Source organism: Agelaius phoeniceus, chromosome 4, assembly GCF_051311805.1.
Source record: "Agelaius phoeniceus isolate bAgePho1 chromosome 4, bAgePho1.hap1, whole genome shotgun sequence".
Taxonomy (NCBI): domain Eukaryota; kingdom Metazoa; phylum Chordata; class Aves; order Passeriformes; family Icteridae; genus Agelaius; species Agelaius phoeniceus.
Window position 1 is genome coordinate 35,041,545 of NC_135268.1, and position 19,861 is coordinate 35,061,405.

At 37.6% G+C, this 19,861-nt stretch overlaps 1 protein-coding gene across 1 annotated transcript; it reads left to right on the forward strand.

Moving 5' to 3' along the window:
- Positions 1-252: 252 nt before the first annotated feature.
- Positions 253-16,539, forward strand: TMA16 (translation machinery associated 16 homolog). The gene is made up of 7 exons (XM_054633713.2): positions 253-577; positions 1,757-1,869; positions 8,836-8,873; positions 9,658-9,742; positions 10,205-10,353; positions 14,798-14,840; positions 16,297-16,539. The coding sequence occupies exons 1-7, from the start codon at positions 575-577 to the stop codon at positions 16,466-16,468; spliced, it is 603 nt and encodes a 200-aa protein (XP_054489688.2). The 5' UTR covers positions 253-574; the 3' UTR covers positions 16,469-16,539.
- Positions 16,540-19,861: the final 3,322 nt, after the last annotated feature.

The following is a 19,861-nucleotide window of genomic DNA, read 5'->3' on the forward strand; positions in this document are numbered from 1 at the left end:
CTTTATATAGTATAAGATTCATCAGCATCTGAAGAGCAAGAAGTACTAAGACCTAAAGATAGTGTCTCCTTTGAGCCTGGCATGCTGGAGCTGAACAGTCACAAGCGCTTTTCTACAGGCCCCTGGTGTAGGTGCTGATCTGCTTGGAGGTGCCACAGGAGCATTGCTGCCAGAGATGAGGCTTTTTTTCTGTTTTGGTGATGTCTGTGAGTTACACTCTCTGTTAACTTTAAGTTTTGATTTTGGACATTCCAGAGGCTGTTTCTTTCCCTTATCAAGGGAAAGCCTGGTTTCCTCACACAGGATGCTCACTTTGTTCCATTTTCTTCAGCTCAGCAAGGCTCTTTCTTTGCATTGGCAAAGTTGTGGAATTCCAGTTCTGGAAATTCTCCATCATAATGATCACCAGGTTCTTGCACTACTTCTACTTTTTCTTTTATCTCAACCTCACGGGCACCAGCAGCCCCATTAATTTCAGCTACCAACAGCCGCGGAACGGCCGCCGCGCCGGCCGCGCGCCCGCCCGGAACGCTGAGGCTGCTGCACCGCGGCGCCGGAAGGAGGCTCGCTCGCCATGGTGCGTGTGCCGGGCTGGGGATGGGAATAGGGTCGGGAACAGGGACAGGGATAGGAATAGGGGTTGGGGTACGGCTCCCGCAGCCTGCGCTTCTGGGGACGCGGTGTTCCTGGCCCCTTCATTCCTTCCGGAAGCGGCCCCGCCGCGTCCCTGGGGAGGCGAGCCCGCTGGTGTGCTGGCCCTGTGGGCCGGTACCGGCGGTGAGCCGACCCTGCACATAAAAACTGCTGCATTGGCTCCGGGGTGGGGTTCGCGACCTTCTGGGCCGGTACCGGCGGTGAGCCGACCCTGCACATGGAAACTGCTGCGTTTCCTCCCGCGGGGTTCGCGTCCTTCTGGGCCCCCCTGGCAGGCCGGGGGGAGGCGCGGTCCGCCTGTGGAGCAGGTGGGAGGTGCCGCCCCCTGAGAATTCCCGAGGTGTTCGAAGTAGCCGTGTCTTTAGCCATGTCTTTCACAACATTTTTTTTTTCGCAGCCCTAAGCACTGATGTTATCGCAGAGAATTGGATGTACTATAGTCTGCGTTTACTGATGCCCATTTATTGTGATGTAGGAAAGCCCCCTTGCTTTAAGGTGTTTCTTTGGGGTGCAGTTAACTAGCACATTATTTCATAAAGCCATTCGGTTCTGTTCAAACATTTTCTTACCTGAAAGTAGCATAATTTAGAGCAGTATTACCATACTCTGGAAATTTGTGAGCTGTATTCCCTCTCTGTGCAGTATGAAGGGGTACAGAAGGGAAGCCTCTGGCTGCTCCCTGGTGTGAAGCATTCCAATGATCTCTGGGGAGGAACAAGAAAATCGCTTTTATTACATTGTACAAATTACACGAGGCTCTTGTCAGAAACCCAGATAAGAGCTTGAATGGGGACATTTTTCTGCAAAGGTACAGCTAATATTAGTTTCCTAGCTGCAGAGTTCTACAAAGGAAGTATTCTGACAGTAGTCACTAGGTACGATTTCTTACAGCATTTCCTGTGCTCTAGTGGTTTTGTTACAGCATGTACTGGCTTCAAGCAATTTTGTTATTAAGTGGGTGAAATTGATAACATGTTACTGAAAGTCAAGGGCTTTTTTAGATACCAGTGCATGACCTTTTCAGGCTTTACCATGGTGTATACTTCCTCTTTGATGTTTTACTCAGCCTTGTTAGTGCATAGTATCTTTGATGTCTTTTCAGCCGAAGTTAAGAAAACCTCAAGGAGGGAAGCAAGAGAAAAAAGTTATCCATCCCTACAGCAGAAAAGCTGCACAGCTTGCAAGGGAAGTACACAAACAGGAAAAGAAAGAAAAGTAAGTTGACTGCAAAACCTCTGTACAGATCAAAGAATAACATCACAAATGATACTTTTTATTTGTGGTAGTGGACATGGACTGTTAGGCTGATATAAACACAAGAAAACAGAAAGGCCTTGTGACTTGCCACTGCTGCTGGGCCATGTGAAGTGACAGGTTTACATGCATTGAATCAGGTTATACCAAGTATGTAGTTCTGCTGCTTTACTTTGAGTGTTGTCCTTACAAGTTAGATTTCTTGCCTTTGATAATCTGAATAGCATGATGCTGGTGATTTCACATGAAGGTGAGTCACCTAGTTTGGCTTTACTTCAAGTTCAGTAAGGATCCTGCTTAGGGTCTAGCTGCTTCTGCTAAAATGCTGAGTTAATAGAAAGGAAAACCCAGAAACCTTCCTGCAGAAGACAGACTTCTGAATAAAACTGTATAGTTAACTCCTCTTTGGTGGTTTTGTGCTGTTCCATGCTTTTAAGCTTTACCTCCCCCTCTCACAGAGAGAAAAGACAGCTGGTGAATGCTGGCCTTTAAATTACATTGTCTAAGCTTGCTTGTTGTTATGCATAAATATGTTTATTTAGGAAGTTACTAAAGCTAGCTTAAAGCATTTTCAGTCTAAGTATAATATAGCACTACATAAACTAGATAATGCTGTATAAATTGTAGTGTCTGGATGGACCTTGTGAGCTGAACCCAAATACTCATTTGTCTGAAGCTGTTAAATTGGAAACTCCTGGTCCAGAGACTGTGCAGTTTTATTGTTGGGATTGATGTACAACCTTTTCCATAGCAGTTGCCCCGTTCTTTCCCTAGAAGGGGGGTTTTGCTGCCACAGTGGGGTCATGTAGCCTCCAGCAGGGCTGCTGCAAGAATTCACAAGCAGCATGTGTTGATTGGGCAGATTCTTAACGTGAGAGAGGTTTTCCCTGCTGTTTTGTATTTTTTTCTGTGCTCTCTGATTATTGATAGTAATTTTTTATTGCAGATTATTTTCCTACTGCTAAATTGACCACTTTGTCCCTTAGCTCTCTCACCTTGTGTCATAAAAAATGCTCACAGTTCTTAGTCACAAAAGATGACTTCATCTTACTTGATTCTTAGTGCTTGCATTCGTGACTTCACCATACAGAAAAACATGCACAAGAAAACTTAGTGAGGGAGCAATACTTACTAGTTATTCATTGTGACATGGCACACTCAGTCTTTTAGTGACAGTCTGGTGTGGTTACGCTGATAGGGACAACAGTGTGATGTTTCTTCTTGGAGTGCTACATTTTCTTCCTCCTTCCTCTTGCAACAGCAAAACGTTCAAAGGCCGTGCTGAAATTGAGATAGACAATATCCACTGCTTTCCCCTCATCCATTCAGGCTGTTGTTTCATCATAGAAGGCTATAAGGTTGGTCAAACATGACTTGCCTTTAGTAAATCCATGCTGACTACTCCTGATTGCCTCCCTGTTGTGCATGTGGATAGAGATGGCCTCCAGAATGAGGTGCTCTGTTGCCTTTGCAGTGGTTTAGGTGGGGCTGACTGGCCAGTAGTTCCCTGGGTTCTCCTTCTTGCCATCTTGGAAGACCAGGGTGACATTTGTTTTCTTCCAGTCCTCAGGCTCCTCTCCTCATCTCCACAACCTTTCAAAGATAATCGTGAGTGGTTTAGCCATGGTGTCTGCCAGCTTCCTTGGCACTCATGGATGCATCCCTCAGGGCCCATGGCTTTGTGGATGTCAAGCTTTCCTGGGTGTTCTCTAGCCCAATCCTCCTTGGCCAAGGGAAAGTCTTCCCTTCTGACATTCCTTAGCCCTGGTCAGAGATTCCTGAGGGCTGCTCTTGGCAGTCAAGGCCCGTGCAAAGAAGGCATTTGGTATTTCTGCCTCGTGTCTCCTCTGTTGCCAGGGTCCCCCTCAATTCAGTAAGAGCCCTACATTAGCTTTAGTTTTCCTTTGGTCACTGATGTGTTTGAAGAAGCCCTATCCTTGCTATTTCAATCTAGGCTGATTGTAAAAGATGTAACCTTTCATTTTGCATAGGAAAACCATTCCACCAAGAATAGTGTGTCAGTTTTGACCATCCACAGCATATTGTGATAGCAAAATGATCTTATATTTTGTATCTTTATATCTTATAAATAAGATTTTTACATCTTACACTTCTGGGGCCTGAACAGTTAACTGACATTCTGTATTTTGTAGATAGATCACTTTTGTTGTGGTGTTCTACAAATCAGTTGCACTAAAAACATCCTCCAATTCTCTATGTTCTATTTTTGTATTGTCTTGGCTTGAAGAGCAATTTAATTTGAAAGACATGAAAATGATTTTTTTTCCCCCTTAGTGTTTTTAAAAGACTTATTAAGGCTTCCAATTTCTTTTGAATCTCTATTTTTACTATCAGCTTGGTAAGTTCTCAGGATTTTTTTTAAAATATTGGGAATTAAACATGTGTTGAACTTTTTTGTTGTAATTACTTAGCTTTCAGTTTCTGTAATATAATGGTGAGGCTTGGATTCATTTTGCATAGCTCTGAAAAAGACAAGACAAATTTCTGATGCTGTGAATGGAGGAAAGCTTTCCACTCCTACACTCTTGGGAAAAAGAAATAGCTCACACCAGTTTTATTCTTCTGCATTGCTTCTGCAGGTCTATTAAATGTCTTTAAACAATTTTCCAAATTGCTTCTATTGAATGACAGCCCTGTTCTCTGGTGGAAGGTTAGTACATCATTTGGTGGTAAATAGAAGCTGCCTTGTAATCTCTACAGAATTTTCTTCCTTAGTCCAGTCTACAAATCTGGCATTTTTTTGACCATGCATGGTATTGTGTAGAAGTTGTCTGAAGTATGAATAGGACACAAAACTAGAAATGGAGTTCTCAATGTGATCTCGCTAGGTCTGAGTAAAGAGGATAATTGCTCTGTACAGGGTAGTGGACTTCTGCAGAATGGAAAAACGGGATTAGAGTATTCAGTGAATGTAGGAAGTCCATAGAGGTCATCTGTACTATTTTATTAAGCTGTGGATTTCCTTGCCAGAAGATGCTTTAATTGTGGCTGGCTAAATTTGTGCAGTAATATCTCTTCGAACATATACATTTTATCTGTTAATTACTATTTAACACAAAGGTGTAGGGTGTAGGAAACCCTTGAGTGGTGTGTTACTGGAGGGTGAGAATATCTTTTATAGAAGTCAATGTTTTTGGGTTTGTGTGGTTTGTTTATTTTGTTTTGCTTGTTTTGGTTTGGTTGGGTTTTGTTGGTTCTTTTTCCCTTTGGTGCTTGTCTGGAGACAGTTTAGGCTTCTATTTGCTTATTAACTTTCCTATAGGATGGAGGGAAGGAAATAACTACTGTGATTGTTCCTGTTTATTTTATAAAGAAAGGAAAATTGCATTAAGTTGTGAGATGCATATTGCAGTATCTTTTGCCCAAATGAGATAGTAAAAAAGGGTAGACATTATCCACAAGGAATTTGAAAATTTAAAATGCAGCATTGGGAAAAATGAGGGAGAAATTCTGCATTAAGTTGCAGAAGTCTTTTGTGGGCTCCATTGTCCACTCTTCACTGCAAGCATTCATAAGGAAATATGACAGCAGTTATAAGCTTACTGTCCAGAAACTGTGACTGCACTACAAAAGACTAATCTTAACCATAATAAGAGGAGACAAACCAATTGCTTTTAGAAAATTGGCTACAATCTTAAATCATCTTGTTCACTTCAATTACACTTTTTTCTTGCCTGCGTCCATCTCCTCTGAATTCTCTTCAAGGTCTAATGAGCAGCGACAACTTCCAGTGTATTACTACCAGTTTATTCTCTCTTAATCTACATGTGAATTCTTATTCCTTTAGGCAGCTTGTTTGCTCTGTTAAATTATTACATGGATGTTATTATGAGACAGCAATAGCTGCTTCACTGGCAGTAGTAGAACACTAACTTTTCTACACTTTAGGAAACCTGACCATAGTGGGAAATTAATGAAACTTCGGTAGTAGTCACGTACTAACAGCAGTCAGGTATTTCTGCAGTTGCAGGAAAACATATCTGGTTTTGGTAGCTAAAGCTAATGTAGCTGCACTTTTTTTTTTTATTCCTGTTGTTTTCCCTCCTGAGTCAAAATGGACCCTTTCTATTGAGCATGCACGATCAATTTCTTAGTAGTCAGTGCATTTTCATTACAGATAAGCCAGTCTAATACTGACATGCTCTGAAATATGACATCTAAGGAGTTTTTACAGTGATGGGGCGTGAAGTGACCCTTTGGGAGTAAGCAATCTTAAAATGTTTCCTGGTAGAACACTGTGTGTGCTTTTTCTGAGGTTTTCCCCTAACTTCCTAATCTCTCTTGATCCACTGTGCTTCTACTTGCATTGCTTGTGGCAGTGATGCTTTGTGACATACCCCTGCAGATTCCTTATGAGGACCTGATAGACTGTTAGCTTTTAAAATTATTTATTCTGAAAAGCCTATCTTTTTTTTTCAGACCCATAGATGGCATTTGCACTTACGGATATTATCAGGGAAAAATACTGAGTTCATAATCTCATTTGGAAAATACTTATTCATTGTTAGTATTTAGAGAAGAACAGTTGAATAAAATATCTGAGATAAAGAGCTGCTAAAGGAACATGTAGAATGTAGTTTTAAAGTACTTAGTAAACATCAAGAAAATAACTAATCATTCTTATTAATAATCATTGCCTAAGCAGAGGATTTCTGGAAGGTGGGTGAAGAAGAAAATCATCAAGAAACAACTGCCTGCCACAAGACTGCATCCCTGACCTTACCTCTCCTTCCTGAGCAAAAGCTATTACTCATTGTGTGGAGGGAGAGGAGAGGAAGTTTCTTTGACTCACCTGATTTGATTAGCCTCCCTGCTAATGCTATTGTCTTCCAGCAGCCACTGAGGTGAGGTTTTTATAAAAAGTACAATACGCCAACATCCGAGCCGATCATTCATTATTTCTCATACTGAAATTAGTTGTGTGCACCAGGAGACTGAAGGTTTTTGATCCAGAAGAAATGGTGGTTCTGTACTTCGCTGCTTTGATAAATGATTTAGTGGCCCTTAGCAGGTGCAGATGGCAGTTGCTAGTGTTTTAGAATGTCGATGTGTGAAATGATCCTGTTTAGGCAGCTTTCCGAGATGCTATTGTTATTTTCTCCATGGCAAAGCTCTGCAGACAGACTCGTCTGGCAGGGTTGCCTTGCAGGGTTCCCAGCAGGGATTGATGGTGTGGAGTTCTACTAAGGGAAGTATGTGTCCTTTTCTTGGATGCTGTTAGCATCCAAAGCTCCCTGCTGTAAGTCCTCTGAGGATATAAGCCTGCCCAGCTTTTATTGAAGGCTTCTTCTACACATGCTGGGGTATCCATAGAAGTAGAAATTTCTTTAATGTATTAGCGTGTTGTCATCTTACCACAAGGGTTCCATACTGTTGTCTCCTTATCACAAAAGTTTCATACCTTCTTGGTGTTTCCCTCATGGGCTGCTCCTCCAAGCACTGACTCTTTCTTCTTCGCAAAGCAGCCAACTGACTCCAGTTCCCTTCTCACCCAGCCACCCCACTCTTTTATAGCGCTCTTCTTCTCATTGGTTACAGCTGTGGCCTGTTAAAGTCAGGCCTGTTCCTAATCTTTGATAATTGGCCCAGCTGCAACTCCTTAGGGGTGAGATTACTTCCTGCACTATCTTTATTTTCTTATATTCTATCCCACTACATTAGTGGAATTCTTAGCAGTTCATACATGCTGTGCATTTACTAGTACATGGCTTTTAGGGAGTCTTCAAAGGATGAAATACTTCTTGAAAACCTGAATTGTTATTTAATAATGTAGGTTTGTGGACAAGTAGTGCAAGTATGTTTGTCTCTGGAAAAGTAAGGGTTTATCTTTTGATTCCAGTTTTTGTGATAGGTGACAGACTTATGTGCTCTCAGTTACCTCTAAAATGCTCATTAAATTTTACAGAGTAAAAGGAATTTAATAAAGGAGCACAATAGCTTTGAACTGTGATGAATTTTAGCATTATTTATTATTTGTCAATTATAGCCTTTATGATTTACTTAATCCATTACCAATTTTTCTATTTAATAAGAAGAAGTCAATTTATCAGATGTCCTTGAATATATACACTGAATATTCATGCCTGGGATATATTTTCCAGTGAAAAATTTCATACTTACCCCAATAATGTCTTGTTTTCCTTTCTGGATACAACAGAACATTGCAAGATCCTTTGATGCAGATTGAATCTGACACCTTCAGGACAAAAGAGTATGAGGCTTAGGCGTTCCTGCTAGAGAACGTCTCTTTTTTGAGAACTCCTAATTAGGATGAAAATTAATCCCAAATAGAACTGTATACCCACACCTCATAGAGTACAGAAGGCTTTTGAGTATCCTGCCAGAGATTCAAGTGGACTTAAATGTACTGTGAGACAGAGCTGGGGAGTTCTTTAATGAAGTTGTTAATTTTGGCTTCTTAACATATTAATTTACTGTTCACTAAGCACAAACTTTAATTATTACAAGCTTTAAGGTAACAGAATGGTATTTTTCACATTGCATGCTTGATTTGCAAGAATGCAGTGCAGTGAAATCTGCCAACTCATTAAACATACCACAAGAATATCAGAAATACTTAAGGAAATTGTGACAATGCAGCTCTTTGGTGTAATTCCTTTTGTTGTGCTCTGAGAAAAATAGTGCATCTTTTTTTCTTCCAAGAAACTTTTTAGCTTAATAGGTAAACTGGACAAATTTCAGCTAGTAATTTTGCCAGAAATTAGATCTTTTGGATGAAACAGAAAAAATTTTACATTATTTGGAATTTGTCAAATATTTCTATTTGAAATTATACCTTGACTTTCATTGTGACTGAAAAAAGCCCCAACTTTTTGAGAATAAAATGAAGGTCATTGTTTATATGGTACTCATTCCTGGCTAACACATCTGGTTTTTCTCTGCTAGGTTGAAGACTGACAAAGCTTTGCGTTTAAGTATTATCGGTAAGCAGAAACTTCTATTACTGAGTACAGTATTCAGTTTCTTAGTACAGATTCTGAGTTTTATCAACTTTTTAGACATCCAGTTAGAGCTTCTTTTTCTATAATCTGATTCTGCAATCATCAATTAGACTTGGTTGAAATACTGAAATACCTGACATGTCCACTTTATATATAAAGGATTGAATTTGGGGCTGAGTCAATGTACACAACAGCAGGACAATATAGACCAAAGGAGTGTTTTGTACATCTGTACACAAATTTATTGTATTTGGTCTCCAAGCTTTTTACAATTGCTTGTAGAAGAAGATGATATATGTAGCTTAAAAGACACATTGTGTTAGCAAATAAATTCAAAACTTGGAGACACATCTTGAAATATTTTTCTCTTCCATATGATTGATCCTGCAGCTTTTCAGTTTAATCTGTTTAAAAACAGATGTGACAACCAGAACTCTTACTCAGCCACTGTCTTGGTTTTTTCCCCCTTTCTAAGTTTCCTTCCTAAGTAATTGATATAGAGATATTTTAGTTAATTTCCAGTAAAACAAAGTCTAACTTTTTTTTTTTTCATATAAGGGAGGTTTAAAATAATTCTGAAATGATGTGGAAATGTTTCTATTACAGCTGCCTTCATACTTGGTACCCACAGTATCAGAGTCTCTGATATCATTCAAAATCTTGAAAAATGGCGGGGGTGGGGGGGCTTTAAAAACTTTGAGAAACTTTAATATGTGTTGATGCTACAGTGGTGGTGTAACCATTAATATTCAGTTTATTCTTGTAGGAGAGAAACTGCAATGGTTTCAAAGTCACCTTGATCCCAGTAAAATCGAGTACACAAAGAAGGAAGCTGGTGAACTAATTGAAAAGTAAGACTGGTGTTAAAAACAAGATTAAAAAGCTTGACTTGTCTTTAAAAATAATGTGATGATGACTCAGAGGAGGACTTTTATATATTGCTAATTACAATATAAAGTAGTTGATTTTGTTGCCAGTGACAAATATTGAGAGATGTATATAGTCATACAAGAATTATTCAAATAAGTTGTTTTGTAGTTTCTTTTTTTTTTAATTATTTAAGTATATCCCTAGTTTTGTAGTGCGTAGAGGACTTGAAATGATTTGGACAGTAGTAATCAGTTGCATTTACTTGTTGGGTTATTCTGTGACACCTGAATATGCAGGTTTCATACTACTTACTCCTTGAGGCTCCAATAAATAAAATAAATTAGAAAATAAATACAGTTAGTAAAATAATTTATCAGACTAATTATGTTTTGCAATTTTTTTGTATGACTGCATCTAGCTTTTATGGATTTTATTTCTTTCAGTTATATGTGTCGATTCAATGCTGAATTGGAGCAGATTGAATTACAAAACAGTATTAAAGGCAGACAAGGAAGACAGCATGGTTCACGGGAAACTGTCATCAAGCAGACAATAGAACGTGAAAGACAGCTCTATGAGGGCTATGGAATAGGTACGTACAAGTATCAGAAAGAATTCAGTCCTCACACCTGCTCACAAGGCCAGAATCTAAGCAAACTTTCTAGGCATTGTCCTTATTTTTCTCTTCAAAGAAATTCCTAAGTGCTAGGTGCTTGTGCCTTACAGAGTTATTTGGGAGGAGGGCCACGGTAAAGAAAAGGAGAAAAAAAGATGGTGGAGATCTGACTCATATATTCTACTTTTGCCTTCCTTTCTGCATATTTGTTGGTACTGTCTTTTCAGTCCAGGCATATATAACCTATTTTTCAAACTAAAGTGAGCTTTTAATGCACCTGCCTTGAATTCTGTACAGCAACTGGTTTGACCTTCATTTGATGGCTGGAACTAGGCTGAAGTGAAGCAGCAATAGTTTGGTGAAATAAGAAAGAAAAAGGGATCATGAAAGTGCAAGAAGAAAAGAGTTGTTTGGGGATAGTCAAGCAGTGTTTGTATTTTGCTTTAACCAATAATGTACAGGTTGAAGCTGAGTGGTAAACTTGGCTTTAATGCTAAATTATTATCCAGACATAATTGATCCTTCTAATAGTAAAATATGTTGTGGAAAACATGAAAAATCTACATTATCCTGTAGTTAGGGTTCAAAGCACAGCAAGGTTTGGGTTGTGTGTCATATTCCCTGGTCAGCTGTCCCAGCTGTGTTCCCTCCCAGCTCCTTGTGCACCCTCAGCCTCCTCACTGGTGGGCTGGGCTGAGGAGCAGAAAGAGTCTTACCTGTGCAAGCCCAGCTCAGGAATAATGAAAACATCCTGTTTTCATCAACACCATTTCCAGCTAATCTAAAATGCAGCCCTGTGCTAACTACTGTGAAGAAAATTAACTCTACCCTGGCCAAAATCAGCACACCCATGTGTGCGATATGTGATATGTATTGTACAAATCAAGAAAATTAATGACTTTAAAATTTTGCCAGTGCAGAGGCAGAGGAATTTAAGAATATCTGTATGACCACATGCATCATCTTTGATGTCTTAGAAGGAGAGGGAAAAAGTAATAGGAAAATAGATTCTGTGATTGTCATCAAACAGCTTAATTGTAGAATGTGTTCTTTTTGTTTTTTTGCTTTTAAATTTTAGTTCTTTTTGTCCTCAGTGCTTAGTGGAAAGCTGACAGAAAAAGGCAGTAAGGCTAGAGAAAAAGATGTCAAATACACAAGCACAACATAAAAATCATGAATAAGCTAGAAATATTGTAGGCAAAATTTGAGGTTATTATAGAATTAGTAAGTAAAGCATTCACAGAGCACAGTGCAACTTCACATATTAAATACACTTTAAAATCATTCATTATTTGTTATCACAGCTGTTGCAGGTTTTGCTCTCTGTCTAGGACAGTGTTCATTCAGAGAAAATAGTTGCTGCTAAGTACTATAGCAACTAAATACTGTAATTAGAGATTGGGCGTAAATGGAAATCAGCTGGAAACAGTGCTTTTATGCCTCTAGCTCATTATTAATCCTAGAAGCTTTAGTGAGTGGAGCTATTATAACTGACTTAGATTTGTTGGGTTTTCCCCCCCCCCCGTTCTTGAACTCGGTTATTTCTTGTATGCATGTGCGTTTGCTATGAAGAGACTGCATAGTATGTATTCTTTTCATTTAGGGAAGTCTACTAAACTTTGATGCAGTCTGTTTATATCATAGAATCAATTAAGTTGGAAGAGACTTCCAAGATCATTAAATCCAACCTTTGACCAAACACTACCATGTCAACTAGACCATAGCACTAAGTGCCACATCCAGTCATTTCTTGAACACTTCCCAGGCTGCTGATTCCTCCATCACTTCCTTGGGCAGCTCATTCCAATGCTTAACCATCCTTTAAGTGAAAAAACATCTGTCCTAACATCCAACATGAACCTTCCCTGGGTGTAGCCTGAGGGCATTTCCTCTTGTCCTGTCAAGGATATATGTAAATGAAAAACTAACCCTTTACAAAATGTAAGAATTTGTTTACAAAAGTGGTAGACATCCTGAAATATAGTAAATTGTAGTCTTTTTTTAAACAAACAGTAGCTATACAGGGAACAGTATCAGTGATGTTGTTGAGGTTTAGCACCTCCTTGTCACTTACTCCTTAAATACATCTACAGTAGTTTTACTGCAGTTTTCTTCCTCTTCTTTTCATTTTTGTGTATTTGGGTTTTCTGTTTAATCTGGTATTGCATGTTTATAGCAAAGCTATTGAAAGGCAATGCTAGATACTTATTTATTTATTTGTAACCCAGAGTTAGTATGCTTTCAGTGGAAAAGCATCATAATTATTTCATTCGAACACCATCCATTTTTGATAATTTGCTTCTAATTACCTTACATGTTCTATCATGCATAATACTTATCTTGGGGGAAAGTGGCTTTTAAAACTAAATACACTAGTTTTATTAATTAGTTCTGCAGGCTTCACATTACAGGGAAATCAATTTAATTCAGATGAAGGCTGTATCATTTCCATTTATCTGCTAATGTAACTTCTGTACTATTCGTTAGCTGCTGTTTTCCGAAGTGATCATTACTGTATAATTGAATAATTTTTTGCCTAAAGAGCATCTACAGTTTCCTTCTTTTTAACAGCTTGTTTGTTCATCCTCACAAGAGAGAAAAGTAAAACTATCTGAAAGGGTCAGAAACATTAGAAAATGTTTGCTTACCATCTTTCACTGCAAAACTGCTGTTTTGCTAAATGCATAAATTGTTGAATACTTTGTCTTAGAAATGCCAGACAATAATCTACTCCCCAAAATACTGTCTTCATTTCTTTCCTACTAATTCTTGTTCTGTATTTCTCTCTTACATTTTTTTCTGTCTTTAGTTCAGAAAAACATGCTCCTATGACTTAACATTTTAAAGCAAATGAAGAAGTTCAAAAGCAGCAGCAAAAACCATGACATTGGTGCATGCTAAGGAGATGCAGCTGAGTTAGACAAGTGTTACTAATACAGCATAATTTAGAAAATCAGTTACTGTGCAGTATATAATTTATTTCTACATGCAGCACTATTCTTAATCTTGCAACTCAGTAGTTTTTATTGTGTAACATATTGTAAACACACATGTAACTGTAGCTTAAAAATTTTGCCACTGCCAAAGCAACAAAGATGAATTCAGTGCCAAATCTTGGTTTGTCACAGAATTTCCTCTGAGTGCCTGCTTTCTCATGATGTTGGTGAGCCCTGAATGATAGGCTACATAAGACTGTTAGAATATTCTCTTTGGAAAAGGTCTGCATAACTTAAACCTATTATATGTTTTCCAAAAAAAAGGAAAACAAATGAAAGGACTTAATTGGAAAAGTCTTGTCATGTAGTCCTGGTTTGTCTGACAAGAACCCTGAACTGTATGTTGAATCAGTGCTTTTATCAAAGGAAAGAATACAAATCTCAGCATGGTGCCACTTCTGCCAAACTCACTGTTTACATCACTACATGCACTACTAGGGGCAAATGGAGTAGCACTGATTGCCCCTTGTAAAATACCTGGGAGAAGGGAAGAACTTCTTTCCCTTGTGGGAGCTGGGATGTTCCAGCATTTGCCACTGTGCTGCCATGACTGCAGTTCAAAAAAGCACTAGGTAAATGTTTCTTTGTGTTTGCTTGCTCAGCTGTGAGCAGTATCACCTCATCTGTTTACTGAGGAACAGTCTGCAGAAATCACTGTAATTGTTATCAAAACATTTCACATATATTATTGTTCTTCAGTTGGTAACTTCATGACCAAGTATGAAAGGAAGGAGTAGTTTTCTGCATAGTAAGGACTGGCCACAAAGATAAACGGCACAGGTATCATCATCCCATGTTTTGTAGTAGCAAAATCATCCATAGTCCTGCATTGATAGCATGATTTTATTTATTACACTAAAACTTGAGGAAATTGATCGATGAACAAAAGTAAAACTATTTGCTCAAGGACAATACTGTCTTATACTGTGGGAAGATGTCAAGGCTCCTAAGGTATCAATCTCCATAAATTAGTGGTGATGTTAAACACAGGCTGCTTGTAACACTGCAGGACTGACCAAGAAAAGAAGGACAGAGAAGGGAGGCAAAAGAGCTTTGGCATCCTATGTAAAAATCTGCCTAAATTTATAAATTACACTTTAGTAGGAAGATTTTAGCTACTCCAGAAGGAAGAAAGCAAAATGGTCTGTTCCACAGGTCCCAATACAAAATATTTGCCTTCCTTTTTACTAGCAAAGGTAATACAGATATGTATTATTGCTTTAGTTATTTGTATTATTATTTTTATTTATTTTATTATTTGTATATATGTATGGCAGGTTTCTTTTAGAACAGTTTGGTTGCAATGGAAAGGAGGTATGTAGCCATTTTGGTTAGAGGCCATTTAGCTCACATTTCTCCTTTTGAAATGAGACTCACTTGAATAATGTAACACATCTAACAGAATTTAATTTCTTTCCCATTAGAAATCCCAGACATTATGAACAGAAAGCATCTTAAATTTTTCAGGTAGGTTTTTTATTATTACTAATAATCTGTTTATGCAAAATAGTGTTTCTGAAGTTCACCTGTTGTAAGTCTTTTTTCATAAAAAAAGGAACTTAGGCAAAACTGCCAAGGAATTTGTCATTTGAAAGAGCAGAGTAGGTATGGTACTGCTATTTTGGCATTTCTTAGTTGTTACAAGCTGACCACCTGTGCCAGTTATTAATTAGAACATTGGAAGATTTAGATTTGACAGTTAGAATGCCATTTCTGGAACTTAAGTAACTTTTTTTCTCAATATTATTTGACTCAGATAATATTTGACCAAAAATTAATAATAACTTGACCAATACTTAATAATAATATTGACTCAGATAATATTTGACCAAAAATTCTGACTTCAGCTGTTCACAGTAGTGTTGGTATGTGTGTATATACTAGTTGAAAATCTTAAATGAATTTACAACTTGCATCCAGTTAAAAGATCTGGGAGCTGTGAAACTTGCTGCTGGCTCATCTGGGCCAGCATGTTGGTATGTCCTGATAGTAGATGGAGCGAGCATTTTTGCTGACAGCTCTATCAGGTGAAATACTTTAAAGGAAGAAAAAAAAAAAAAACCAACTTAGGAATGCTTATGTTGCAAGGAATGCTATATCACTGACTCGCAGAGATGTTATGTAGCTAGAAGTCATATTTACAGGATGTTGGAATAAAGCCAGAAGTTCCAAAGAGAAACTGCTGTATTTATAAATATGCAATTGACTTCTTAAACAGGGACATCAGATAGAAGTATTGTTGTATTGCCTTAGTAAAGGAAAAATGTATCTTATAATTGGCAAATACTGTCTTTGCCCTTGAGAAAAATTATCCATGAAGTGCACTTAGTATAATCAAGAAAGCATTCTATTAAGTGAGTACTGGGTTTGACTTATATTTAAAACAACCCATTCTCCTTCATGCAGCCTTTTGCAATAATACACTCACCATATGATTTAATGTTACTAACCTTTTGTGTTCTCTTGAAGTCAGTTATACAACAAGTTAACATTTACCATAAATCACCAGGGACTTATGTACATGTGATGTCACATATGCAAATCAAGCCTCCAGATGAAGAAACTCTTCTGACCTGTTTTTCTGTTGCTTACCAGACTAAAAATTGAATGAGACAAGCCTAAAAGCAGGTGGCCAAAAGTGACTGAGGGTAGAGTTAATCTTTGGGAATAAAGTGAATCATATATTTTTGTTTCAGAATATCACATCTGAAAGTACTTATTTCTTCATAGAGAAATGACAGCTTCTGTAGTGTACAAAATCAGGTGAAATCTTTGTTGCTCATTCATACCACAGGGGGACAGAAGATAACTTAGAAAAGCAGCCTCACTTGAGTTAGCATCTTCTGAGGAAATGTGAATTAACTCTGCCATTCCTTCCTTTCTGTTGGCAACTGGTTTTCATTACCTGTTTTTTCTCTTTAAGAGAATGGGATGGTGATCTGAGGAAACTGCCAAACATCAAAATGAAAAAGCTTTCTGCTAGGGATGCTGCCTGCAGTCACCCCGAGGTGACAGATGCAGAAACAAAAGAAGACTTGAATGAAGAAGAAGAGGTGGGCCCTGATGAGCACCAGCTGATCCAAGAGCTGAAATAGTGAAGGGAATTATAAGAAATCTATTTTAATTTTCACTGCAAACAAAAATAAAATTTAACTATATTTCTAAAGGCTTTGTTAGTTGCTTTTTTTTATCTGTTTACCTACAGTGAAGAGTATACAATGTTACTGGGTAAAGCTTTATATCACTGGATAAAATTTTTTGACTATAAATAAATACTTATTACCTTAATCATGTAAGTTTATGTTTTGAAATCCCCCAACTAGCCAAGTACCTTTTCTGTCTAGGTTCAGACTGGAATATTTTGTGGTCAGAATCCTTACCTTTTTGTGGTAATTGCAATAATCTCTTAAACATGAGAAACTCTTCTCTTTGTACCTTTTCTTTGAGAATCTCTGTCAGGATCATAGAGATCTGGAAATGCTTCAATAAGATACTGAGTATTTTATGTTTTGTCAAGAGAATTTTAAAGAGTTACTGTCCTCAGCAATCTGTATTGCAGAATTCAGATAAAGCCAAAGTCCCTGCAGTCTGTATTTAAATATATCTTAGTCCACATTTTTTCTCTAACCCTTTTGTTGAGAGTTGAATTGAAGCCGCTCAGGACTTTTCAACAGTAGGCTTGCTTTATGAAGCAACTCTTTAGATGCTTTTAAATGTGTCTTTCAGGAATGTTCTTAGCAGATTATCACTTTAAAAGCTGTAAAATGAATAAAAGAAGGCAAAAGGGCAAGGGCAGAACTAGGGATAATATCACAGCAGGCATTAAGTAGGAGATCTCAGTGCATGTTAGGTTGTCTGGGCACAGAAGTCACAGTTCAGCTGAACTGTTTGTACACATGGTAGTAGGCACAGCTCAAATGCCTGTTGATTATGTGGAAATAATTATTCCTGGTGGATGATTTTTCTAGTACATGATCCCTAGTACTCTTCTGTGTGCTAAACAATCAAGTCTTTGTCATAGTAAATAGTTATGTGAATTTCCTAGAGTTCTTTTACAGACATCCAGGTGTGTATTTTCATACCTGTGCAGCAAGAGTTACTGATGAGTGTTAAATCTGTTAATGTGTACATTAAGTTCTGCCCTCTTTACAAATAGTCTTGTGCTATCCTTTCATGTTATAGGAAACCAATCTGTTTATGTTATATAGAACTAACAGCTGTCCTCCTTAAATTATTCTAAAGAAGAAATTTGACTAACTTTTAACAGACTTGGAGCATGGGTGGGTAATGTAATTCATCTTCAGGTGAACTGCAAGTCTTAAACCTGCCTAGAGGTCTTGGCCTCTGACACCAGCCACATCTCCAGGCCATCACATCACTGCTTTGTGTTTGAGAGATCAGTGTGCTGAAATTCATGGCAGGCCTTTGGTATTTTTATATCTTTGTTAAATTGAGCTGTGTGGTGGAATTTATCTTGTTTTGATTTATAAAACTTGAGGTGGTAAACTGTGGTAGAAGCTGAGCCAGAGTAATTGGATTGAACTAAACTTGTGTACGAGGTTGTTTCAGTACTTTGACAGATTTTGCCTTTTGGAAATTAATTTTGAATTTTTGCTTGTATACAAAGTCTGAGGTTTGAAATTGCAAGTAGAAACATTGAGTCACTTTCCCATGACACTGTAAAATATGGAAGGAAAATGAGCAGATAACTCGATAACTGGGAGGTGTCACAGTAATTACAGTATATTAGGCTGCCATCCTGGTGAGTGCTTCAAAAAGACTGTCATGCAGTTATGAAGAATGAGATGTTCTATATTCCTGGAAACAATTCAGTAATAAGACATTATAAAAATCTGGTTAATGTGTGAAATTAAGTCTTTTTTTAAACAGTTTTCATTTAGACCACAACATGATTGTAGATCAGATCTTACTGACTTTTTGAATTTTCTTCCTTGAACTCCATATAGTAATTGCTTGTTTAGCTGGCTTTTAAACTGTCTTGTTAAACTACTGCACAAGTAATGAAAAAAGAACAGTGTCTGCATGTGAACTTTTTACATTGAATTATCAGAAAAAATCATACGTAGCTGTCAGGTATTCATATTTGAATTTAAAATAATCCAGGCCTAAACTGATGATGTACAAGACCAATTCATCAGATGAGTTGTTGCATAATATTAACATGGCAGGGGGAACAAAAACCCCCAAAGCCATGTATTTATTTATTTATAATTTTTGTGCTGAGAGTTTTTTTTCCTGACAGGCCTGGAGTGGAGGCGGGGGGGATGTAGAGAGAGGTTTTTGCCTCACATGTTGTTACTGAGACAATCTGGAATCTCTTCAGTTAATTTCATAATCCAATCATGCATTATAACCAGCTATTAGAGTGTTGTATGTTAATGAGTTTCCTACAGGTGAAAAAAAGACTAATGCTCTCAGAAGTTCTGAATTGTTATTCTTTTTCTTTAAAAGTTAGAAAGTAGATGCTGGTAACACGGATGTTCTCTGTTCTTACAAACTTGCTGTGGAGAATACCTTGAAATTGTTCTTTTGTAGCCAAGGATTTCAGATTTTAATGCTAAATCCTCTGTTCATATTCTCTGTAATTTACAGGGCATTTTTCCGGTAAAGGATTAATTTTAGGGAAGATTTCTTTCATTCTAATTTGTTGAGTACTGTTTTGCAATGTTCCTGTGTTTTTTTAGTTTTCAACTCAAAGCTGTAATAGTTAAAATTATTATTTCATTAAGTATTGTGGCTCAAAGATACATTTCAAACAAAAAAGTAATATTTTTACACATAAAGCCACTTTCATATAAGAACTTTGGGGTTTTTTAGTGTACTTTCCAGTTTGTTGCAATGTTCTTACTATGTTATACTTTTACTGCATCCAGCATTGGAGAGCTAAGGCTTCTCTGAGGAAGTGGCTGAATTACATTCAGACTGTGAGTAGCAGCTGACTTGTTAGTTGTGAAACATACCCTATTGATGGTCTCAGCTGGAAAGAACCAGCTGATTTTAGGTCCAGTAGAAATGATTTTTTTTCCTTTCATGTTAACAAAGCAAATGTTATTTTAAAAAAAGAAAAATCAAAACCAAACAGAAGATCGTGACATTCTCAAAGCTGCTTGTATACAGTAAATGTAAATTAATTTACAATTCCTTAGTATTGGAAACAAATTAAGCCATTTGTAAGGGGATATACTTATAGAGTATAACGATTCTTTGTTAGTTTGCCTTTCAATGCAATAACATATTTACTCATCTCTGTGATGACACTGCCACATGTGGGGACAAAGTCTGGGACCAAAAATGTGTATATTGGAGTTTAACTTTTTTTAAAACCAGGGTTTGCTAGACACCTGGCAGATATGAAAATGTAGCACAAAAACCCCTTTCTTTTTCTTAGCAGAAAAAGTTCTGTGCTTAAGGAACCTTCTAGGTTAGTTTTCTAATGAAGGGCAATGAAATGCTTGCAGTGCAGAATT